At 43.2% G+C, this 20,345-nt stretch overlaps 1 protein-coding gene across 7 annotated transcripts in view; it reads left to right on the top strand.

The window, feature by feature from the left end:
• The window catches only part of RIMS2 (regulating synaptic membrane exocytosis 2), a 933,811-nt gene that overhangs the window by 616,990 nt on the left and 296,476 nt on the right, over positions 1-20,345 (top strand). For 5 of the 7 annotated variants that reach the window (XM_059723822.1, XM_059723817.1, XM_059723823.1 and 2 more), the window contains 2 exons: positions 4,322-4,478; positions 9,119-9,235. In XM_059723822.1, the coding sequence (XP_059579805.1) occupies positions 4,322-4,478; positions 9,119-9,235 (274 nt within the window). The remainder of the gene's footprint in view (positions 1-4,321; positions 4,479-9,118; positions 9,236-20,345) is intronic. The other 2 variants (XM_059723819.1, XM_059723820.1) reach the window with 1 other exon arrangement.

Genomic DNA, 20,345 nt, shown 5'->3' with positions numbered 1-20,345 from the left:
GGACTGAAGCAGGTGGAATAAAATTGTAATTTAGCACATAAATCCACTTATACATCTAATACATAGAATAGGACCAAGCCATATATGTCTATTGGAAGATGGAATGCAAGAAAAAAGATGCCCTCTACAAATACCTTTCCTTCCCCTGCTTTCATTAGAAATTCCTAGTCTGTTAATGACAAATTAATCTCTGTTCATTATACCTTTGCGGGGGAAGCTTTATTTGTTTAGTAAATTGATACACGTATCTATGACTCTATGTAAGTAATAAATAATAATGTATTATGTATTAAAATACATTTTAAATAAAACTAATTTATTAATTATTTATTTATTACTAGGTACCATGCCCAGGCTGCCTGGTGCAGTGCAGGAGCCCCAGCCCAGGGCAGTGGGGGGATGGGGTGCAGCTGCCATAGGCATCCCTTTCTCCTTCCTCCAGCCTGTGTGCTCTGTGGCTGCCCTCACAAGCTGCAGCTGGTACAGCTACTGCACTCTGGCCCAGGTGGGATGGACCTTCTCCTCCTCCTGCTGCCCACAGCATGGCCTGGGCCAGAGCCACACTCTGTTTCATGCTGCTGCGGTGGGGCATGGTGCTGGCCTTCCCCACTGTGCCGCAGCCCCAGCCCCAGCCCCAACCACAGCTGGTGTTGTGGGGCAGTATGTGGTGCCCCAGCTGCTGCCGATGCTTCAGCATGAGGTGTGCTGCATGCATCTCATGTGGGAGGCTGTCCCCACCATGTCCCCACAGACCACCATCCTGTGTGTCCGGGCAGGACAGGGTCAGGCAGGGTGGACAGCACCTGGGGGCGCCCTCTAGGAAGTCTGGTGGGGGGCAGGGGGCTGCAGGTCTGCAGTGAGGGGCACCAGCAGGGGTGGGAGCATTGGGGGCTGTGGGTCAGGAGTGAGGGACACTGGCAGAGCTGGGGGACTGTAGGTTGAGAGTGAGGGGCATGGGCATGGCCAGAGAGGGTGGAAGATTGTGGTTTGGGAGTGAGGGTCACTGGTAAGGCTAGGGGTCTGCAGATCAGGAGTGAGAGGTACCAGTGTAGACATGGGCCTGTGGGTTGGGAATGAGGGGCAATGGCATGGGCAGGGGAAGGGCACTGGCATATGAGGGCTACTTAGTGCCACAAAGCAGCAGGGGGACAGTTGCAGCAGGATCTGCATCTTGGTAAGTAAATGGGGCACAGAGAGCTCTGATTTTCCAGGATAAAAAAACCCAAAATCAAATGCCAAAATATGCAGGTACAGTAAAAGCTCTGTTATCCGGCATCCCCCAGGAATAGGGGATGCCAGATAACAAAATATGCCGGTTAATTAAGTGGCCCAGGCCACCACTTCTCCCTCCATGTCTGAGGTATCCCGCCACCCCTCCTGCAGCATTGCTGACCCTCTTGGCGCATTGCCACCCCTCCCACACAGGGAGGCAGGTCCTGCACAGCCTGTTATGCCCCTGGGCCATGGGGGCTTGGCAGCACAAGCTGCTTTGCCCCAGTCCGTGGCAGCATGGAGAAACCGGAAGTGCCATGGTGGGCACTTCCAGTTTCACTTTATCTTGCAAGCCGGCATACTGGTTAATTGAGCATGCTGGCTTGTAAGATGCCAGTTAACAGAACTTTTACTGTATTTATAATTTATTTTCTTATAATGATTGAAGGGCTGGTAGGCTTCCAAATTGCTTTAAAACTGTAAATATAGCAATAAAACATTGTGTTAACTGATACCTATATATATAGTGATGTTTCATTTTAATCATGGAAAAACATTGATTTGGGTGGGGGGTTAATCAGACAATTTGGAATTTTTAAACATAGAAAAGCAGGACCACTGCTTATAACTCTGCTAGTCATGCTATTGAGAGTACAAAGAGGCTATTGAGCGTCCAGTACCAATATATAATGTGGTGGTTTATGTTAAGGACTAAAAAATTGCACCACTGACAGCTAACTACATCTTGGGATAAACTAAATATGGCAGGTAAGACATAAATGTGGTGCTAAGTCTTGTTACAATAGGAGAAAGTGCTTGGTTCTCCTAGCAGTCTCATATAGGCCAAGATCTGTATGTTTCTCAGCACTGCTGCAGCTACCAGTGACCCGTCCCAGAGCTGATTGGTCAGAATTAGGTCGTTTTACTGTTTCTCATGCTACAAACCCTGGTTTGGACATGGCTGGTTCTTGACAGATTAGCAGATTTCCATCATTCTGCTGTATTTCAAGCCCTCCTGGTATTTCAGAAGTATTTACCAGAAAGATTTATCATTTTATCTGGAAACAATTTACAGTGTAGTGAATTCAGACACATCTCACTAGCACAACTTTTCTTTTAAATGAAGTCAGTTAAATTGATGTTTATTAAGGTCTGTCATAAGCTGTTTGAAGAGCAGTCTGCAATATCTTGTCTTGGGCTACAATTTTTAAATTCCTTTCTCTCTCATATTCCAAACCTCCATGTCAACTGATATTAATGTAGTCCTGACAAACTTGATGAAAGCTTCTTCAGAGCCTTGTGCATTTTCATATTTCTTAAATAGAAGGCACTTAAATAGAAGCAACTTCAGTCTGAAGAACTAGCAAATTTAAACACAAGATGCTGCTATTTTTTGTCATCTTCCATTAAGTCTAAAGTAGGGGACAGATTTCTATCCTAATGACTGTGCATCCTGCCAACTTCTTCTTTATAACTACTGGTATAGGGCCATTCTGGTGAGATCCTCATTAATATATCTACTATTAAAGGTATAGTGCATAGAACAATCTTAGAAAATCTGTTTCTTTCATTCCTTTTCTCTCTCTTGATCATATGTAAAATCCCATGTAATTGCACTCTGTACTGTTACTTAGTAGGCCTTTAATTATGTCTTTTTGTTTAGCACACTGACCCTTGAGGCGGTTAGTTTCAGGTTTATATATAAATAAATAAATAAACACACACACACACACACACACACACACACACACACACACACACACATATATGTGTGTGTGTGTGTGTATATTTATTTATTTATATATATATAATATGTCATCTGCATAGTCCTGCTTACATATATTTACAAAGTAGTCACTATAGTTTAGATCAGTATTTCTCAAACCACGGGCTGCGAGTGCGACCCAAAAGTGGATCACAACAATATATGAAAGGGTCTCGAACAAACTTAAAAAAATGGATCAACAAACTTTTAAAATGGATTCTCCTTTAAAGGAGAAAAATGTGAGAAACTGTGGGCTTCCCCTTGCAGGCTGGTAGAGTGGCACTGGGGGAGCAGGTAGAGGGCAATCAGGCAGGGGGTGCCACACGCATGTGTACATGCACACATGCACATGGCAGCCAGGCAGCATGGAAAGCAGCTCCTGCAGCTCCCTACAGGTAAATCTAGGGGGGGAGGGGCATAGATAATGGATCAGGGGGTAGGGGGACACAGGCATTGTGTTAGGACGGGGTCTGTGGGGCCATGTCCTCCCCCACATTTGAGCACCCACATCAGGCACAGGGCTGAAGCCTGGCCAGACTGGCATGGGTAGGAGCCACCTCTGCAACCCAGTGGGCATGACCCAACACAGGAGGGCAGGGCGGGGAAGGGAGACTCATTGTTGCCATCACTGGGACCCCTGCATCAGCTGTGCTGCCAGCAGCATGAGGAGTAACAGATGGGGTTGGGAGCATACTGTCCTCACCTCCTCCCACTGCCAGTTACTTGCATACTGGGCTGCATCACTACCCCGCCAACATGGCCTGGCCACCGCTGCCACTCCCCTCAGGCTGCAGCTTTACCACAAAGGAGAGATGGGGTGGAAGGCAGCATGGGTGGCCTGAGAGGAGTAGTAGTGGAGTAGTACCCTTTCTGCTGTATTGGGGCCCTGCAATGTGTACCTTTCTTTAGGATCACCAAATTTAAGGGCTTCAACTTAGCAAAATTCTTCTATGTGAGCAGTTATTATGATATTATATTTTATAATCACTACAACAGAGTTTGTGAGAAAACACAGTAACCCATTTTGCATTTATGCTTGTTCTAAATAAAAATCTTGTTTAAATGAATGTTTTCAATGCATTGTACTCTTCACAGATAAATGGTAAATCAGATGCTTATTTGGATACTTAAAATGGATTCTATAATAACTGTGGAAACTACTACACACATTTTTATGCACATCTTAAAACAGGCGTACCACAAATGGTTAAAACATCATTTGGGCTCTAGGATGTGCTCTTTATGGGCATCTTCTGTATGTGCTACAGGATTATTAAAATAGGAAATAAACAAAGGAGCTCAAATGTCATTTCAGTTACATTGAACTTCTGTATTTACTTTTAGATTACCGACATAATGGGAGAGACCTTCAGAGTTCAACACTATCAGTGCCAGAACAAGTGATGTCATCCAATCATTGCTCTCGGTCAGGGTCCCCTCATCGTGGAGATAGTATAGGACGGACTAGGTCATGGTCTCCTAGTGTCCCTCCTCCACAAAGGTAAATCATTGCGCAGGTTTAATGCCTGCAAGGTGTAAAATGAAGTGCTGTTGGAATCTGTGAGGATATCAGAGATAAATATGCACTACACAAAGATAGTGAGTGGCAGATGCATTGGTTTGCTATTATGAAATAATACTCATTTATAAGTTATACTAATTTATAAGTTATATTTTCTTGTTATTGGTTTGATCAGAAGTACAATACAATACAATCTGAAACAAGAGTGGGGTTTTTGGGGGTTTCTAAAAATTATTTTCTACCTTGGAAAGACATACAAGGTTAAATGTTTATGATTAATCATTTTGTCCTTTAAATCAATTTGGTAATGGCTATTTTATACTACTGTCTCTATGCATGAATAAGCTCTGGAAATTTCAAAGGTCCTTTTGTCACTAGTTTTTCTGACACATGCCTGAAGCAACAAAAATACATTAACATTTTTACAATCACACTTTTTATATAGGAAATACACATTTTTTTTCCTTGGGAAGTCTCTGAATATTACATGTGCTGTGAAAGAAAAAGATCAGGTTACTTTTTCTGTACTCCAGCCATTTAAGATAATGCCTCCTAGAGGACTCAAAATACTCTTAAAGAATAATCTGGTTCAGCATGGACAGACATTACCTTCATGAGAGTTTTTCTTTAGGAGACAGAAAATTGGATGTATAAAATGGATTTTTTGTTGGTGTTACCAGTATCTAGGACCAGTCTTCATCTGGTGTGATTCAGCAGAGCTCTACTGAAGCTGGAGTTAGAGATAGATATATGTATGCTTTCTTCCTAGAGCCATGCTATTTTTCTTTATTTCTATTTTCCATTTTATCCATTTTAATAATTTTAAACTAATTTTAACCTATTGATATTCTATTCCTTTATATAGTGATTCACTTTTTTCCTCACTAACAATACAGACTACTTTCCTCCCAATTATCGATAGGCAGGTAACATCATATGTATGTTATTATACACTAGGGCTGTGTGAAATTTTGGCAGCCATTTTGTATCGGAGGTGTTTCAGCCTGTTTCGGCACCTGAAACACCAACTCCAAAATGAAACAGAAGACTCCGAAACATCTCTGAAATGAAACAAAACCATCCAAAAGGTTTCAGAGGTTTTGGATGTTTCGGAGCCGGGCTTGCAGGGAAATGGAAACTAAGAAGAGGGACAGAAGGGCTGCTCTGATATTGATATTTGTAGCTGGCCAGTGTCTGCAACCTGTCCCTGAGGTCCCTTCCAATCCCAGTGCTCTGGGGTCAAGATGGCAGCTTGCTGTCATCCTGCTTGCAAATTCGGGGGCCAACACCCCCAGGGAAGAGTCTGGCACAGCCCTGTAGCCCTCCTGGGGGGCATGGGACCCTGGATTTGTGCACTGGATGACAGCAAGCTGCCACTGCTGACTGGGGCCAGCGCCAGCACCCAAGTCTGCTTGGTGCAGCCTGTGCTGAGCACAGCCGGGGGAGCCTCAGGAGAAACCCCCGTGGCTGCCCTGACTGGTCCCATCCCTCTCCTGGCACTTAAAAAAAAAAAAAAAGCCCACACTCACCAGCTACAGCAGGGGCTGTGGGGGCTCTGGGGCCACATGGCAGAGCACCCCCATACAGCCTCCACTCCCCAATCTCCCCCCCACCCAGTCCTGCCACTGATGGGCCTCCCACACCTGGCCCCAGCATCTCAGAACTTTAAAAAAAAAATCCCCGCACTCACCCTGCCCTGCCAAGCTATGCTGCACCCACACCATGGGCAGCTGCTGCACAGGTGCCAGGTGGGGGAGAGATCCCCGCTGCCCCCCACTGCCCTGTGCTGCACAGGGGGGGGCTCTGCCATGAGCCCTCAGAGGCCCCGATCACCACTGCCAGAGCTGGTGACTGTAGAGCTTTTTTTTTTTAATTGCTGGAACAAGGCTGGGTCTGGGCAGGGGCTGGGACCAGGCAGGGCAGACATGGGGGCTTCTTCCACAGCTCTTCCCCCCCACCCCCAGGAGAGGCAGGCACAGCTGGAGGAGCTACAGGAGAACCTTCAGCAGCCTGGCTGAGCTTGCCGTTCCCTGGCTGATCCAAATCTCTGAAACAGTGTCAAAACAGATTCTGGAACAGACTTGGCCAAATTGAAACAGAGCAGTGATCCAAAATACTGAAACAAATCACTGTCCTCCAAAACGACCAAATCCAAAATCAAAATGAGACATAGCCATTTCGCATAACCCTATTATACACCATCACACAAAAGTAACTGATTTTAGGTTTGCACATAAAAATCCAATAAAAGAGATATGACACGAGTATAAATAAAACCTCACTTAATAAGTCTCTAAATACATGCAGACTGGGGCTTAATTTGATTTTAGTTATACCACATTAAACTAGTATCATTCTATTAACTTTAGTGAGGTTACTCCTGATTTAAACAGGCATAAATGTAGTCAGAACCAGGCTCTGTGTGTTTGTATATACATTAACCAGAGTTGTAGGGTAGATCTGTAGTTAAGGCTGCTTGAAGCTTTCCATTATAAGATCTTCTTTTCAGTTGCTTATAGCTTTGCCCAAGTGTGGCGTTTTGCGCCCTTCGTGCTGCCCAGCCTGTCGGGGTGTAGCCCCTCCCCTTGACTCGCCTGCCATGATTTTGATGAAAAACAACTAGGAGAGGGGGTTTTTCCCAGTGGAGATCTTCCCAAGGGGCTCTCCCAACAGCCAGCAGTACTTACGGTTGTTTGGCGCGATGTTCCACAGGGCTCCACCTTCCCTACACGCCGTCCACTCGCCAACCGGGTGGATGTCTGTCAATAATGATCTTTGGCCCTGTAGGGTGGCCCAGGGCCTGCCTTCTTGGTTGTGGTGGCTTTTTCCCCCTTCTCAGGGTTTATCTTAATTAAAAAAAAAAAATTCCCCTGTGGAGGAGAGGGCTGCAGAGCTGCCTCCTCTACCCCTGCCTCCTCCAGGGGGCTCAAATGCTTCCTCCCTCCAGCTGTCTGCAAGGGACTCCCCTGCCTCCTTGGCCTCCACTTCAGCCGGGAGCTGGAGAGAGGCCCCTGCTTTGCCTCCAGCAGGGGGCTTAAAGATTTTCCTGGTGTTGCCTGCGGGAGCTGCGCAGGCTGTGTCGCTCCCTTCCCACGCCAGAGCCGCAGCATGCTCAGTGAGCTGCTGGCCCACACCCTCCTTCTCCGGCTTTCCCCCCACCCTAGTTCCAGCGGGGATTTTAAACTTTCCCACAGCGGCCGGTATGGCCTCTGGGATTGGTCCAGCTGTTTCCTGCACTGGAAACAGCTGATTAAACAGCCGGCATAACACCGGTTCGTGCGGCCGCGGCTGTGCTCGTGGTTCCTGTTCCAGCTGCTGTGCAGGAGGTGAGTCATCCCTACCAGGGGTTCTGCTCCTGGGGTATGGGGCCTACGGGGTCTGCTCTCTCCCCTTCAGGAGCCTGTGGTGGTGCCTTGCCGCCACACCAAGATTAACTGCTTAATCTGAATTATTTTCATGATTGCTGTCTCTCAGGTTGTCTTTTTTTAAACTTTCAGCAAAAATGGTTCAGCCATTTATTAGATTGAGCTAGGAATAAAATATTTAGTTTTACACATCATTTTCCCTATTTTTTTTAATATTTAACTTGAAACTTGGTAGAGGCATAGTCCTGGTGTTGAAGAGATGCCTTCTGTTGGCCTAATAGGAGTCTAATTTGTCCAAATAATTAGCCTCTGATTATCACTATGTCCATATGATAACTACAAATTTAGTTTTGCTGTTAAGATCATTCTGTCTCCATCGATCATGGTATAGACCTGAATAACTCCTTATATGACATTTGTAATGAGCTACCTACATCGTAGACTAGAGGTCTGGGCACAAGATTCAGAGGCAGAAGTTACTAGTACCCAAGAGTTATAGTTTCAGTTCTTCCACTGGCTCACTTTAATAACTATGTATACTTTGCCATGCTTATAACTGAACAATGTTTCATGCTAACAGACAAAAAGTATCCCCCTGAAGTCCTATTTTAGTAGCATAGCAATGGAGAAAATGTGTATGGTTATTTCTGGTACAAGGGGGTTTAGAACAAAAATCTGTAATGTAGTAGACAAAGTCTGTTCTGCCATATTTATACAATAGGCTGTGCTATAAAAAGGCCAGGAATATAACTTAGTATTCCTGCCTTCTAACATTTCGATGAGATACTCTAAATGTCTGTGAGGGATATGGTAAAGTATGTTGTTGTCTAATTGCTTTTTCATATAAGGGATAAGAGTCTGTTATGGTTCCAGTTAGTCCTTTAGCTTAAGTGCAAGAAATCTTATTACTCTTAAGAATTCATATTGTGGTACTGCAACTTGGTTGAGTCCCATTGTGCTAGGTACAAGCCTGTACCACTCTGTTAGCAAAGGTCATCTTGACAAATATAATGGATCAAATCACTTTGTCCACTAAAATTGCAATATTTCTGGTGCAATAGTGATGTAGTTTTTTCTCTGAAATATTGAAAGGCATTATGCCAGAAATTTACCGTGAGGCTTAAAATTGTGTGGCAATACAAGACATTTATGTTAATGCATCTTATGGCTGACATTTCATTAACAACTAATTTTATAAGTCAGTAAAAAGGACATGGTTCACTACCCTCCATTTGATGTTGCGTATTTCCACAGTAGGAATGTGGAACAGGGACCTCGAGGGACACGATCTACTCCTGCACATTATAATACCATGAACCGAATGGATAGACATCGTGGATTAGATGACCACTACTCCCCAGACAGAGAGAGGTAAATATAGTGCAGGAATTAGAAATTAGTTTATATGATAGTCATAAAAAATAAAATATTTCAATGCATTATAATATTCCTAAAATTAAGTACACTAAAGTAAATAATAGAAATACCCTGCTTTGGTTTGGTATGATATAAATGTATCAAAAAATCAGTGTACACATGACTTTCAGAACTGTCACATTATTTTTCTTCTTCTGAAGAGAAAATGCAGCTCTAATAAAAATCTGTTATGCAGGTGACAAATGGATTCACTGCATTTTGGCTGTGTGTAGACAAAACGAGGGGCATATGTGCACAAGACTTTAAAGTGGGCTAAATGCTTTTGCACCACTTTAAAGGTGTTGGTGTTTGCACACCTCGATGGTGTATTGTGCATTAGGTGGTGTAATGCACCTTAAATGACTTGGGGCACAGCAAACTAAAACTCCTTCAAGGCGTTTTAGTTTGCTGCCCTATCTACCATCCGCAAAGCAAAACACCAGGCTCTCCGCAGCTCAGGGGCTCTGCAGGAAGCCCATGCAGGCAGCCTGACAGCAGCCCAGGAAGGCAGGTTCCACCCAGGAGAGGGAAAAAAAAAGTGGTGAGCCTGATCTTTCTTTTCCCCCCCCTGGAGCCTGCCTGCCTGCCTGCCTGAGCTGCGTGGGGTCTGGTGCTTCGCTCCATGGCTGCAGTGCCCCCTGAGACTGCCTGAGCTGGGTGCCTGTGGGCGGGTGCCACCTGGATGGGTGGGTGGGGGGGGTGCAGCTGCCGGGGAGGGAAGGACCAGCACCCCTCGCCACAGCCCAGGGACCTCTCTGCCTGCCAGCAGCTCGCTCTCCCCTCCCTGCCACCGGAGAGGCAGGTAAGTTGGATGTATCCATGACACGGGTGTTTAATTGGTCCTAAAATGAAGTGGTGTTTTTAAAAACCCACCGCTTCAATTTAGGGCCCCCGTTTTGTCTACACATGCCTATAGGCATTTTAACTATTTTATTTTTTAACAACAGTGTTTACTGTATTTTTAAGGACTCTAAACTGATAGCTATTTTGAAAAATATGTTCCACTAGTCTTAGTTGGTGATCTATATAAAGAACATATAAAGGACATACTTTGCACTCAATATTTATGTAAAACTACTATTGAGTAGTAGGCATCTGCCTGTCTTGTGAGACAATATAATTATACGAAATTAGACATCAACTTGCTGAATGTAATCCTTACTTGAAAGATAAAGGTAAGCTGGAGTGAACTCTCTGGGGCGCAAAATGGTTGAAGTAAAATGCGCATAAGTAAAGTAGAATATAACACTAACCATTCTTATCTGTTCATAGCTTTAGGAACCATTTACTAATAAAATCACTTGTATTGGCACTGTAGTGGAGATGAGAGTTGAATTCTGTGTGTTTAGCTTTCATATCTTACCACGATACACATTTTTGCCTAACAGAACTTTGTAAATTGTGAGCTGAGATGTACTAACCTATTGGAATTTTAATGGAGTAGAAGTGAGTCACAGGTCATAGTTTGCTAAAATAGCTAATTTTGCTGCATTACCTCAGGTATTTTCTGTCAGTTGTTACAAATAAAGATTGGGTGTTTTCTACCTCATTGACTCTGGATCATGTAAAGAACCTTTCTCTTTGCAATATGCCTCTATTTATAAGTCCATTTTATATATCAAGTTGGCAATATTCCCTTTGAATTATACAAGTAAGACTGCTGAATCCTACAGTACTTCTTATTTTCAGATATCAATTAGCAATACTGGTATATTTTCCCATTTGCACTAAGCATGTTTTTCTAGCTCTCATGTAGTTGCTGTAATTACTGTATACCAAGGTAATATATTCGTACAGCTGATTACTGCAGACAGATAATCCCATAAGTAACATCAAAAGTACATAATTTAAGTTGTTAATGAACTATTTTTTATAGAGAATCAGTGGTTTAATTACTGATTTACTGAATAGAAAAGATAATTGTATTTTAAAAGATTAATTGTCTTGTTAATAAATGCAAGTGAGACACCAAAATCTTTAAAGAGACTGCAAATCATAATTTATTTTACTGTTATATTTTTTTAGTACTTCATATTAGAAAAAAGCATTACTCGCAGTAACCAAAACAGAACAAACCTGTAAGTTGGTTGGGGGGAAAGGGAGAAAAAGGGAATGAAATGCAACCAAAATGTTTTCATCTTAAATTTTAACTGTATCACTTAAGCTGTAAGTAGTTCGTATAGTTGTGTAGTTATCTTTCAACATATTTTGTGTTAAAATATTTGCTACTTTCATACCATTACTACAGGAGAGATGTTACTTAGTTGGCTAGTTAGGCCAATTTACTGATTTCTAATGTCATAAAACAGTGAATTGAGAAATCTAATTGATTATTTTTTCACTTAAAATAAATCAGCATCCTTGCAAGAGTTATAAATTTAGATCAATAACCCTTAAAACTGTGGATTTAGATTTGTATGTATCCCTTTGGAACACATACATATTTTGCAGAGTCTGCTTTCCCTTTACTACCTTTTCTTTCCCTATAACATATACCCTAGTGTATGGTATGCTGAACAGAACCACTAGAATCCTTCTCATCAGTTCATATGAATATTTCTTGCTCCACTCAGCTTGGGATACCAGCTAGATATTAGACATTTTGTTAAAAGGTATGGCAGAAATATGTCAAATAATTAAAAAATGCCAGGACTTTGGTGCCACTACATACATTCCAGAAATTGGACAGATAAAATCGTGCACTATGCTCTGTGCAGGCAGCAAATACAGTAATAGAATTTCACAGTATTTTTTCCTTAATATTTTTCCTCAAGACTCCTTGGAGCTTCATTATTTCACAGTGTGGATTTTTAAGTTCCAGGATTAACTGTTTTTCATGTCCATGAAATTCTTGAGTATTTATGTAGACACTTTTCTAATAGTTATTTTTACTTCGCTTTTTCCCCTCTGAACAAATGCTTCATATACTGAAATATCTGTGCATGCATTTAATATCAATTAAAGTATCAATATCAATCAAAATATCAAAGTATTGACCATACATTCTCTATTGTTAAATGTATTTTTGAAATGTTAATGGCTATGAGCTACTAGAAAAAGGAAAGAAAAAAAGATTCAGACTAACCAGTTGATATTTTTTACATATCTAGCAACATAAGTGTGAATAGGAAGATAAGTCACAAGTTAGAATAGATAATATTGGGCATATGGCAGATGCTTCCTTGTGCTTTATAATCTATATGTTTACAGTAAATTCTTGCATGGATTCTCTGTATGGATAACCCCCACCACAGACCCACCAACTTCTCCTGCAAACCTGCCAAACTCTCCCAGACCTGTCAACTGGATAAACCCACTATCCACCCCTTCTCCTACCACCTGTCCCTTCCCCTACCGCAACTTACTTAGATCATGTTCCTGGTGTGACTTCCCACACCAGCTAATGTCTAAAGTAAGCTGAATGATCATAGATTGGGTCCTATTTACCTTTGCATAATACCCTCAGTGAGAATCCCACTGCAAGTCAGGACCAGAGCACTGATGACCCCAATGTCCTCAGATATCCTTGAATTAGTTAAGGATGGGAACAAAAAAAAAAAAATGAAGAAATCCAAGTAAAAATTATAATACTGAGACTAAGCCAGCCTCTTATCAGAGGATATTACAGTCAGAGAAAAGCTTAGAGGACAAAAAGTCAGAATTAGCCAATTAGAATCCTTCAAGAAAAGAAATTAGGGAGGCTGGGTTTTTTGTTTTTTTTTGTTCCCTTAGTATCTGAAAAGCAGTCAGAATAATATACCTGTTGGATTCCCAGAAGGAACAAAGGTAAAATTTAGGGAAATTTTGTGGAAAACCTGCTAAGATCTTTTAGGATCAGTTTCCAAGAAGGCTTACTCTACATCTTATAAGGTTAGGCCCCAGACCCTTGCGAGGGCATAGTTCTTTACCGTAAGTACCGTTGTAAATCAAGTGTTGTTTCTACACCACAAGCCTCATCAAGATGCTACTAGGAGCTCACTTGCTGCTTCAGAGACAAGCATCAGGGCTCAGCCAATAGCTGTGGCTGTGAAAAGGTTAATACAGGACTCTACCACCTTTAGTAGCCATCTTAGCAGCTCCATGGCATGCACAGTAGGGCTGCGTGAAGTTTCGGGTGCCAATTCAATTCAGAGAAGATTCGGTGGCGGATTCTCCAAATCCAAATAAAATCAGGAGACCAATGAAAAGGTCTGAATTGATTCAAAGGTCTCTGAATTGATTTGGGAAAGATTTGGAGTGATTCAGCGATTTGGGCAGTCCCTGCTCACTGCTGCATGAAGCTGGACCCGGACTCTATGCTGGTAAGTAGGGGGTGGGGGAGGGGAGGCTGGGAGAGGACCATGGGGGGACCCCTGTGAGGCCCCATCTCCTGCCTGTTCCCCCAGCCTGCCCTGAGTGCCCCCTGGCTCCCGCCCATTCTCTCAGCCCCTCCCCCCATGGTAGCCCCACCCAGTCCCAGCTCCCGACTCTTTTAAAAAAAGCCCCCACTCATCTGCTGCTGCCAGGCAGGGGGGGCAATCCCCGCTGCCCCCCACTACCTCAACCATGTAGGGTCTCTGCCACGAATCCCCCAACCCACACCTGCTCTCCCAGCCGCCCCCCATGGCTGCCCTGCCCAGCCCCAGCTCCTGCCCTTTAAAAAAAAAAAAAGCCCCCACTCACCAGATACTTCAGCTGCCTCGAGGCTTCTGGGGGCTTGTATCAGAGCCCCTATGCAGCGTGGGGCAGTGGGGGGCAGCGGGGCTCATCCCCCCCCCCTGCCTGGCAGGAGCCAGTGAGTGGGGGCTTATTCTTTTTTTTTTTTTAAAGACCAGGAGCTGGGGTGGGTGGGCCAGCCATTGGGAGGCTGGGAGAGTGGGCAGGAGTCTGGGGGCTCCTGGCAGAGCCACCAACATGGCATGGGGAAGTGGGGGGCAGCGGGGATTGCCCCCCCCACCTGGCAACAGCTGGTGAGCCAAATCCAAATCCAAAGCGAATACTAGCCGTTTTACACAGACCTAATGCACAGTGTCTCCAGGAGTGCTGCTTTTCTGGGGAAGAAAATAGCTTCCCCACTTAAAACATCATCCCCAATTTTGGGGAGCTGGTTTTAGGGGGAAAGTTATGTTGTATGCAAGAAAATATGACATACTAAAATGTAAAATTATGTAAACTATGTATCCTGGAATGCCCATATGGTAAGCGGTCCAAAAAATGTATTTTTTCACTTGTTTTGTAAGAAGCTCATCTCTTGCAAACTGATACCAGTAAAAAGTAGATATGTTTGGAAAACATGTATAGCCTGCTGTCACATGACCAGTTTGGGGGGTTTGTACAGTCATAGAAAACACATGTAAAAAAGTACACTCAAGGCACACTCCTAGCAATTTGTGGGTTTTTTAAAAGAAGAGGATAAACAAAGCCATATGTTCCTTGATACATGTCCTTGCCTCCTTTTCTTTTTTTTCTTTTTTTAATTTATACTGGTTCTGAAGAGGAGGTATAAGTGAAGTCCCTGGTGATTTTAGGATGAAACAGCAGCCCAACCATAAATCTCAATTTGGATCAATTTGCTGTAGCACTGCCTGAATGGAGAAAAGTTAGACCCTTAGGGCACATATACGTGTGCCAGATATCTGCTTGATTATAACTGTATTAAGTTCATGGTTTCAGGGCTTGTCTTATGGCTGTAATAGCTAGCAACTGAACAGTGTATTTAAAGAATTAATCCAGTCTGCTGGGGCATGCTAATTAACATGCTCCAGCATCCTCCACATCACGTATGTTCAGCATCCCCATGCTTCAAAATGGTGGCAAGAGCACTTGAACTAAAGCTCGTTGAACAAGCTTGTTGAATGAGCTTTAGTTCAATCACCCCTGCTGCTGTTTTGAAGCTCAGGACTCTGAAAACACATGACACTGCAGGTGCTCTCAGAGCCTTCTAATTAAAGTACTCCCCCTCCACCCAGAGCACGTGTATAGACACCTTAAATACTCTGTTCAGTTGCTAGCTGTCACAGCCTTAAGACAAGCCCTGAAACCATAAACTTAGTAGTTATAATTCATGGTTCTCTTTTTTTCAGTGACTATTTTTTAATTCTCAAGACATGGCAGTATATGTTGAATAAATGCTCTGATCGCTTTCTGACCATAATACAAATTGCATTCACTATGCCCCTCATGAGATTGGAGACGAGACTTCACCCTCTTTTTCCTTAGGAAACTGTACTGCAGTTTATTCCTGTTTTACTGGTTCTGAAGAGGAGGTATAAATTAAAACTAATTTAATTTATAAAAATCAATAATAAAGGTATGCTATCAGAACAGTTATAGGAAACCATGCTGATATAACATGGCATCACATATAATTTCAATTTTTTCTTAATAAATATTTCCTTCAGTCCAGACTAAAAGACACAGATGTACCTATCTTGAGAAAAGAAACCAAACTTCTCAGTTTCTCAAATCACAGGAAAATGTTAGAAACAATCAGAAGATGATGCCATCTTTCTGAAATCAATCTCAGGGAAAACTTCATGTCAAAGGCACAAAGTCTGGTTATGAAAGGGAAGGAATCAATACAAGTTATTAGTATGGGTCCAATGGTTAAAAAAGCAGTGCTAAAACTGAGTCACCATACTACTTCCTGATTAGTGTATCTGAAATTAATGAGAAATTCTATTAATGTTACAAAGAATTATACTCAGACCACAGCAATAAGAAATTTAGATATTCTCTAGCAAGCATCAATTTCACTATACTCTTTCTCTCTGAGATGTGCTATTTTTGCAAAATGAAGTTACCCAGAGTAAAATTAGCACATCTAAAATGGACTTTTTATTCAGAGGATGAATCACCCCAGTTATATAAGCAATAATTCCAAGAACAGCATGTACCTTTATTAAGTATTTACATTTACACATTTAATGGCATTGACATTTGTTCTGTCCTTCCAATTGATGTGGAGGATTTTCTGAAGATATCACTGATGGTAACATTCCAAAGCTTTCAGGTGTTTCTGATATGTTGTTCATACAACAGGATAGAGATAAAAACATCCCCATAGATGAGAGGTTTAGTTTGGGTCTTGATATGATTATTGAAGAGACAGTTTCAGAGATCCAGAGGGAGCAGTGTAGATTTTATCTGGTGTTGAATATCATTATCTCTTTACTTTATGGGAAAGGGAGCTACCCAGGTAGGGGAAATGCTCAATATTCTCCAAGGATTTCCCTCTAATTGTAGTAAGCGGAGAAACTGCTGGTTGGTTTGGGGTGGGCTGGTAAAAGATCTTGGTTTTCATGAAGTTGACAAGGAGTCCCAGTATTTCATATACTTCACTGAAGCAATCGAGAGTGACTTGAAGTTCTTCAGTTGAGTGGGCACAAATGACACAATCATCAACTTAATGAAGATCAGTAATGGATCGGTATTTATTATCTTGGATTTGGAACACAACCGTTTGATATTTATTCCATGCAATACTGGATGCCTACTCCAGATGGAAGTCTGTCAGCAATAAGATGATGAATAGCTGTGATTCATATGGAAACAACTGTTTGTGCAATCACACATCCTTGTTTGACTCCACTTCTAGTAGTAAAGGGGTCCATTTCCAAGCCATTGCTTAGAACGGCTTGCTATCATGTCATCATGAGCAAGTCTGTGATGGTAAGAAATTTTGGTGGGAATTCAAATCTTTTCAGGATCTTCCATAGGGCCTCTCTGTTGATTGAATCAAAGGCCTTAGCCAGATCAATGAAGGCCATGTAAAGATATCTGTCTTGCTCATGGCACTTCTTCTGCAGCTGCCTAGCAACAAAGATCATATATATTGTATGTCTGAATGATCTGAAACCCCACTGAACTCAGGTAGAATCTTCCCAGCGAGGAAAGAGAGTCTATTGAGGAGAATGAGGGGTCAGCTATGGAGAGAACTGCAATACCACGATAATTAATGCAATCCAATCTTTCTTCTTTCTTTAATATGGTAATGATTCTGACATCCATGGCTGATAGACTTCTGTCTGTTCATGTCTCCAGTTTATCGTAACGTAGTTCATGAGAGAGCTTTGTTCCACTATGCTTATAGATTTTAGCCAGTAGTCCATTAGGACCACATGCTTTGTTGTTCTTCATCTGCTCAATGGCTTTCACGACCTCTTGATAGGTTGCTGGGTCTGCATGGTGCTCCTCAATGGGATGTCATAAATGGCTTTGATGGTGTTATCTTTGATATTAACATTTTGATTCAGAAGCTCTTGAAAGCATTTTTGTCACAGGGCACCAATGGTGGTGGTTCTATCATAGAAGAACGTTAGTCCATCCTTGGACCTCAGAGGGATGCCTCCTTGTGTGCTTGGCCCATAGATAGCTTTGGTTGTACTGAAGAAACTACACATACAGGGGTGACTAGTACCTCCTGAGTCTGGGGCAAGGCAAAATTTGTGGGCAGGCCTGGGGGTGGGTCAAAAGCACCATATTCACTCCTATACTTCTGTGCCACGGCTTAGTGTCCCCACCCCAACACGTTGCCAGCCCACATGGCAAAAAAACTGCCCCGTCCTGAGCAGTGCTAAGTCAGGGGCCAGTCTCAGGGGGGCATGTGCCCCCTGTGCCTCCCCTACCAATTATACACATATTATGGCTGTCAGCAGATCTTTGGATTTCTTTTGCTTTGCTTCTTTGCTTTGTTCTATTGCTCTTGAATTTTCCTCTGGGTCTCAGCTTTAATGTGGTGATAAATGTATTGCTTCTGTTCGGAGTTGATGTCATTCTGTCAAGCCTTGAAGGGTCTCCTTTTTCTATCAACGAGAGCCTGAATTTCCCTATCATTCTCATCAAACCAGTCCTGATGTTTCTTTGTGGAGAAGCCTAGAGCTCCTTCACATGGTTCATGGATGCTATTCTTGAGGCTCTCCAAATGATCAGTGGTGTCAAAATAATGAGAGAAGTTGGAAAATTTGAGGGTCTTGTTTACACAGTCATTTTGAGTGGCTCCTGGAGCTCTTAACCTCTGGATTGTCTGCACATTAACACCTGAAGGTAGTTTTAAGCATTCATTATGCCACTCAAAGTTATGTCACTCCAGGGCAGGATTATCTCTGATCTGTGTTACCCAGCTCGAGTTACACTAAGGTGTAACCACTCAAGGTTACACCTTAGTGGAAACATCCCACCTTCCTCTCCTCCCCTGCTAGCTCACATTGGACCCGCTGCCCCTCACCCAGTCTCATCAGCACCCTGGATCTCTGCTCCCCACCCCCTTGCTTGTGGCTATGCATGCTGTCTATCCTGGGGAGCAGGCAGGGAAGGGTTAACCTGCCTGTTCAGCCACTACCAGGACTGCTTCTGCTCTCTTACCTGGGCTCACTCTAGAGAAGAGCAGTAGACTGGCAGTGGCTGAACAGGCAGGCTGGTTAACCCTTCCCTACCAGCTTCCCAGGACAGACAGCACACACAGCCACAAGTGGCTGCATGTGGGGGCAGGGGAGCCCTGGGGGGAGAAGTGCAGGGTGGGAGGAGGGAGGATTTTTGCAGTCTTCCAGGTCCCTGCTGGCCTGAATATATGACTGCTTCAGACTCAAGCTAGCACTAACACAGATCAATATTTGTGCAGCTCACACTGTAAAATGTAAGAAGGTCCTCTATGAGGCACTGCTGGAGATGATTGCTTTTAGCAGGGTCTTTCAAGCACTTGATATTGAACCTCTTCCTTTACATTGGTTTTGAACAATATGAATGATCATAATGGAATGTATGAAATGATGATATAGACATGGCAACAGTCCCAGGCATGCACTGTGCTGGTGTTTTGAGAAGGGATGCATCCATGGTCTTCCTTTTGTTGCTTCAGTAGAATATGGAAACTGTAATGAAGAACACGTGCTCAGGAGAAGAATCCCATTTGAATTAGCTTCTTCCACCCCTTAATATTCAACTGTTCCTTATCATAGCTCAGAGGCCTGTCCACTCTAGCTCTGAAATCACCAAGAAGAATCATCTTATCTTCTGGGGAACAGATGACAGGACTTGGTTGAGTTTAGAATACAATTCGTGTTTTGTTGCGTCATTTGCATCAAGGTTCAGGGTATATGCAGTGATAACTACTGCATGTTGTCTTTTGGTCAGTGGAAGACAAAGGGTCATGAGGCACTTGTTGATACCATATTCTAGCCTCTTGAGTAACAATCTTGGTCTTCATAGCAAACCTGGTGCCATGGATGTGTCTTTTTTTCAGCTTTTCCTTTCCAAAAAAAAGATGTAGTCACCACCATGCTCTGTGGGTTACCCCTCTTCTGCATGGCTGGTCTATGTGCAGTGATGTTAAGATCCAGTTGTGAAGGTTCTCTAGCCACAAGTGCAGTCCTTCATGACAGTCAATCACTGTTACAGTTGTCCATCAGAGTGAGGATGTTCCAGGTTGCAAACATCATCACTTGATTTGGACCACAGATAGAGGGACACCACATGAAATGAGACATGCTATATTTAGGGTACCTTTTCTAGCCCCCTCCCTTTACGGGGTGAGCAGAGTGGATCCTAAATAGGCTATCTGAGTTGCCACCAGCATTGAAGTCATGTTTATACAGCACCAGCTCCATTGGTCAGGCCAACTCATAAGGATTTCTTATGTGAATTTTTTGGAAAGCTTATACATATTGTATCAATAACTTGACATAGATTCATAGATGCTAGGGTCGGAAGGGACCTCAACAGATCATAGAGTCTGACCCCCTGCATAGGCAGGAAAGAGTGCTGGGTCTAGATGACCCCAGCTAGATGCTTATCTAACCTCCTCTTGAAGACCCTCAGGGTAGGGGAGAGCACCACCTCCCTTGGGAGCCCGTTCCAGACCTTGGCCACTCGAACTGTGAAGAAGTTCTTCCTAATGTCTAGTCTAAATCTGCTCTCTGCTAGCTTGTGGCCATTATTTCTTGTAACCCCAGGGGCACCTTGGTGAATAAAACCTCACCAATTCCCTTCTTTGCCCCCGTGATTAACTTATAGGCAGTCACAAGATCGCCTCTCAACCTTCTCTTGTGGAGGCTGAAGAGGTCCAGGTGCCCCAGTCTCTCCTCATAGG

This window comes from Alligator mississippiensis, chromosome 3 (genome assembly GCF_030867095.1).
Source record: "Alligator mississippiensis isolate rAllMis1 chromosome 3, rAllMis1, whole genome shotgun sequence".
Taxonomy (NCBI): Eukaryota; Metazoa; Chordata; order Crocodylia; family Alligatoridae; genus Alligator; species Alligator mississippiensis.
The sequence above is the reverse complement of the archived record's forward strand: the minus strand, read 5'-3'. Positions and strand labels throughout refer to the sequence as shown.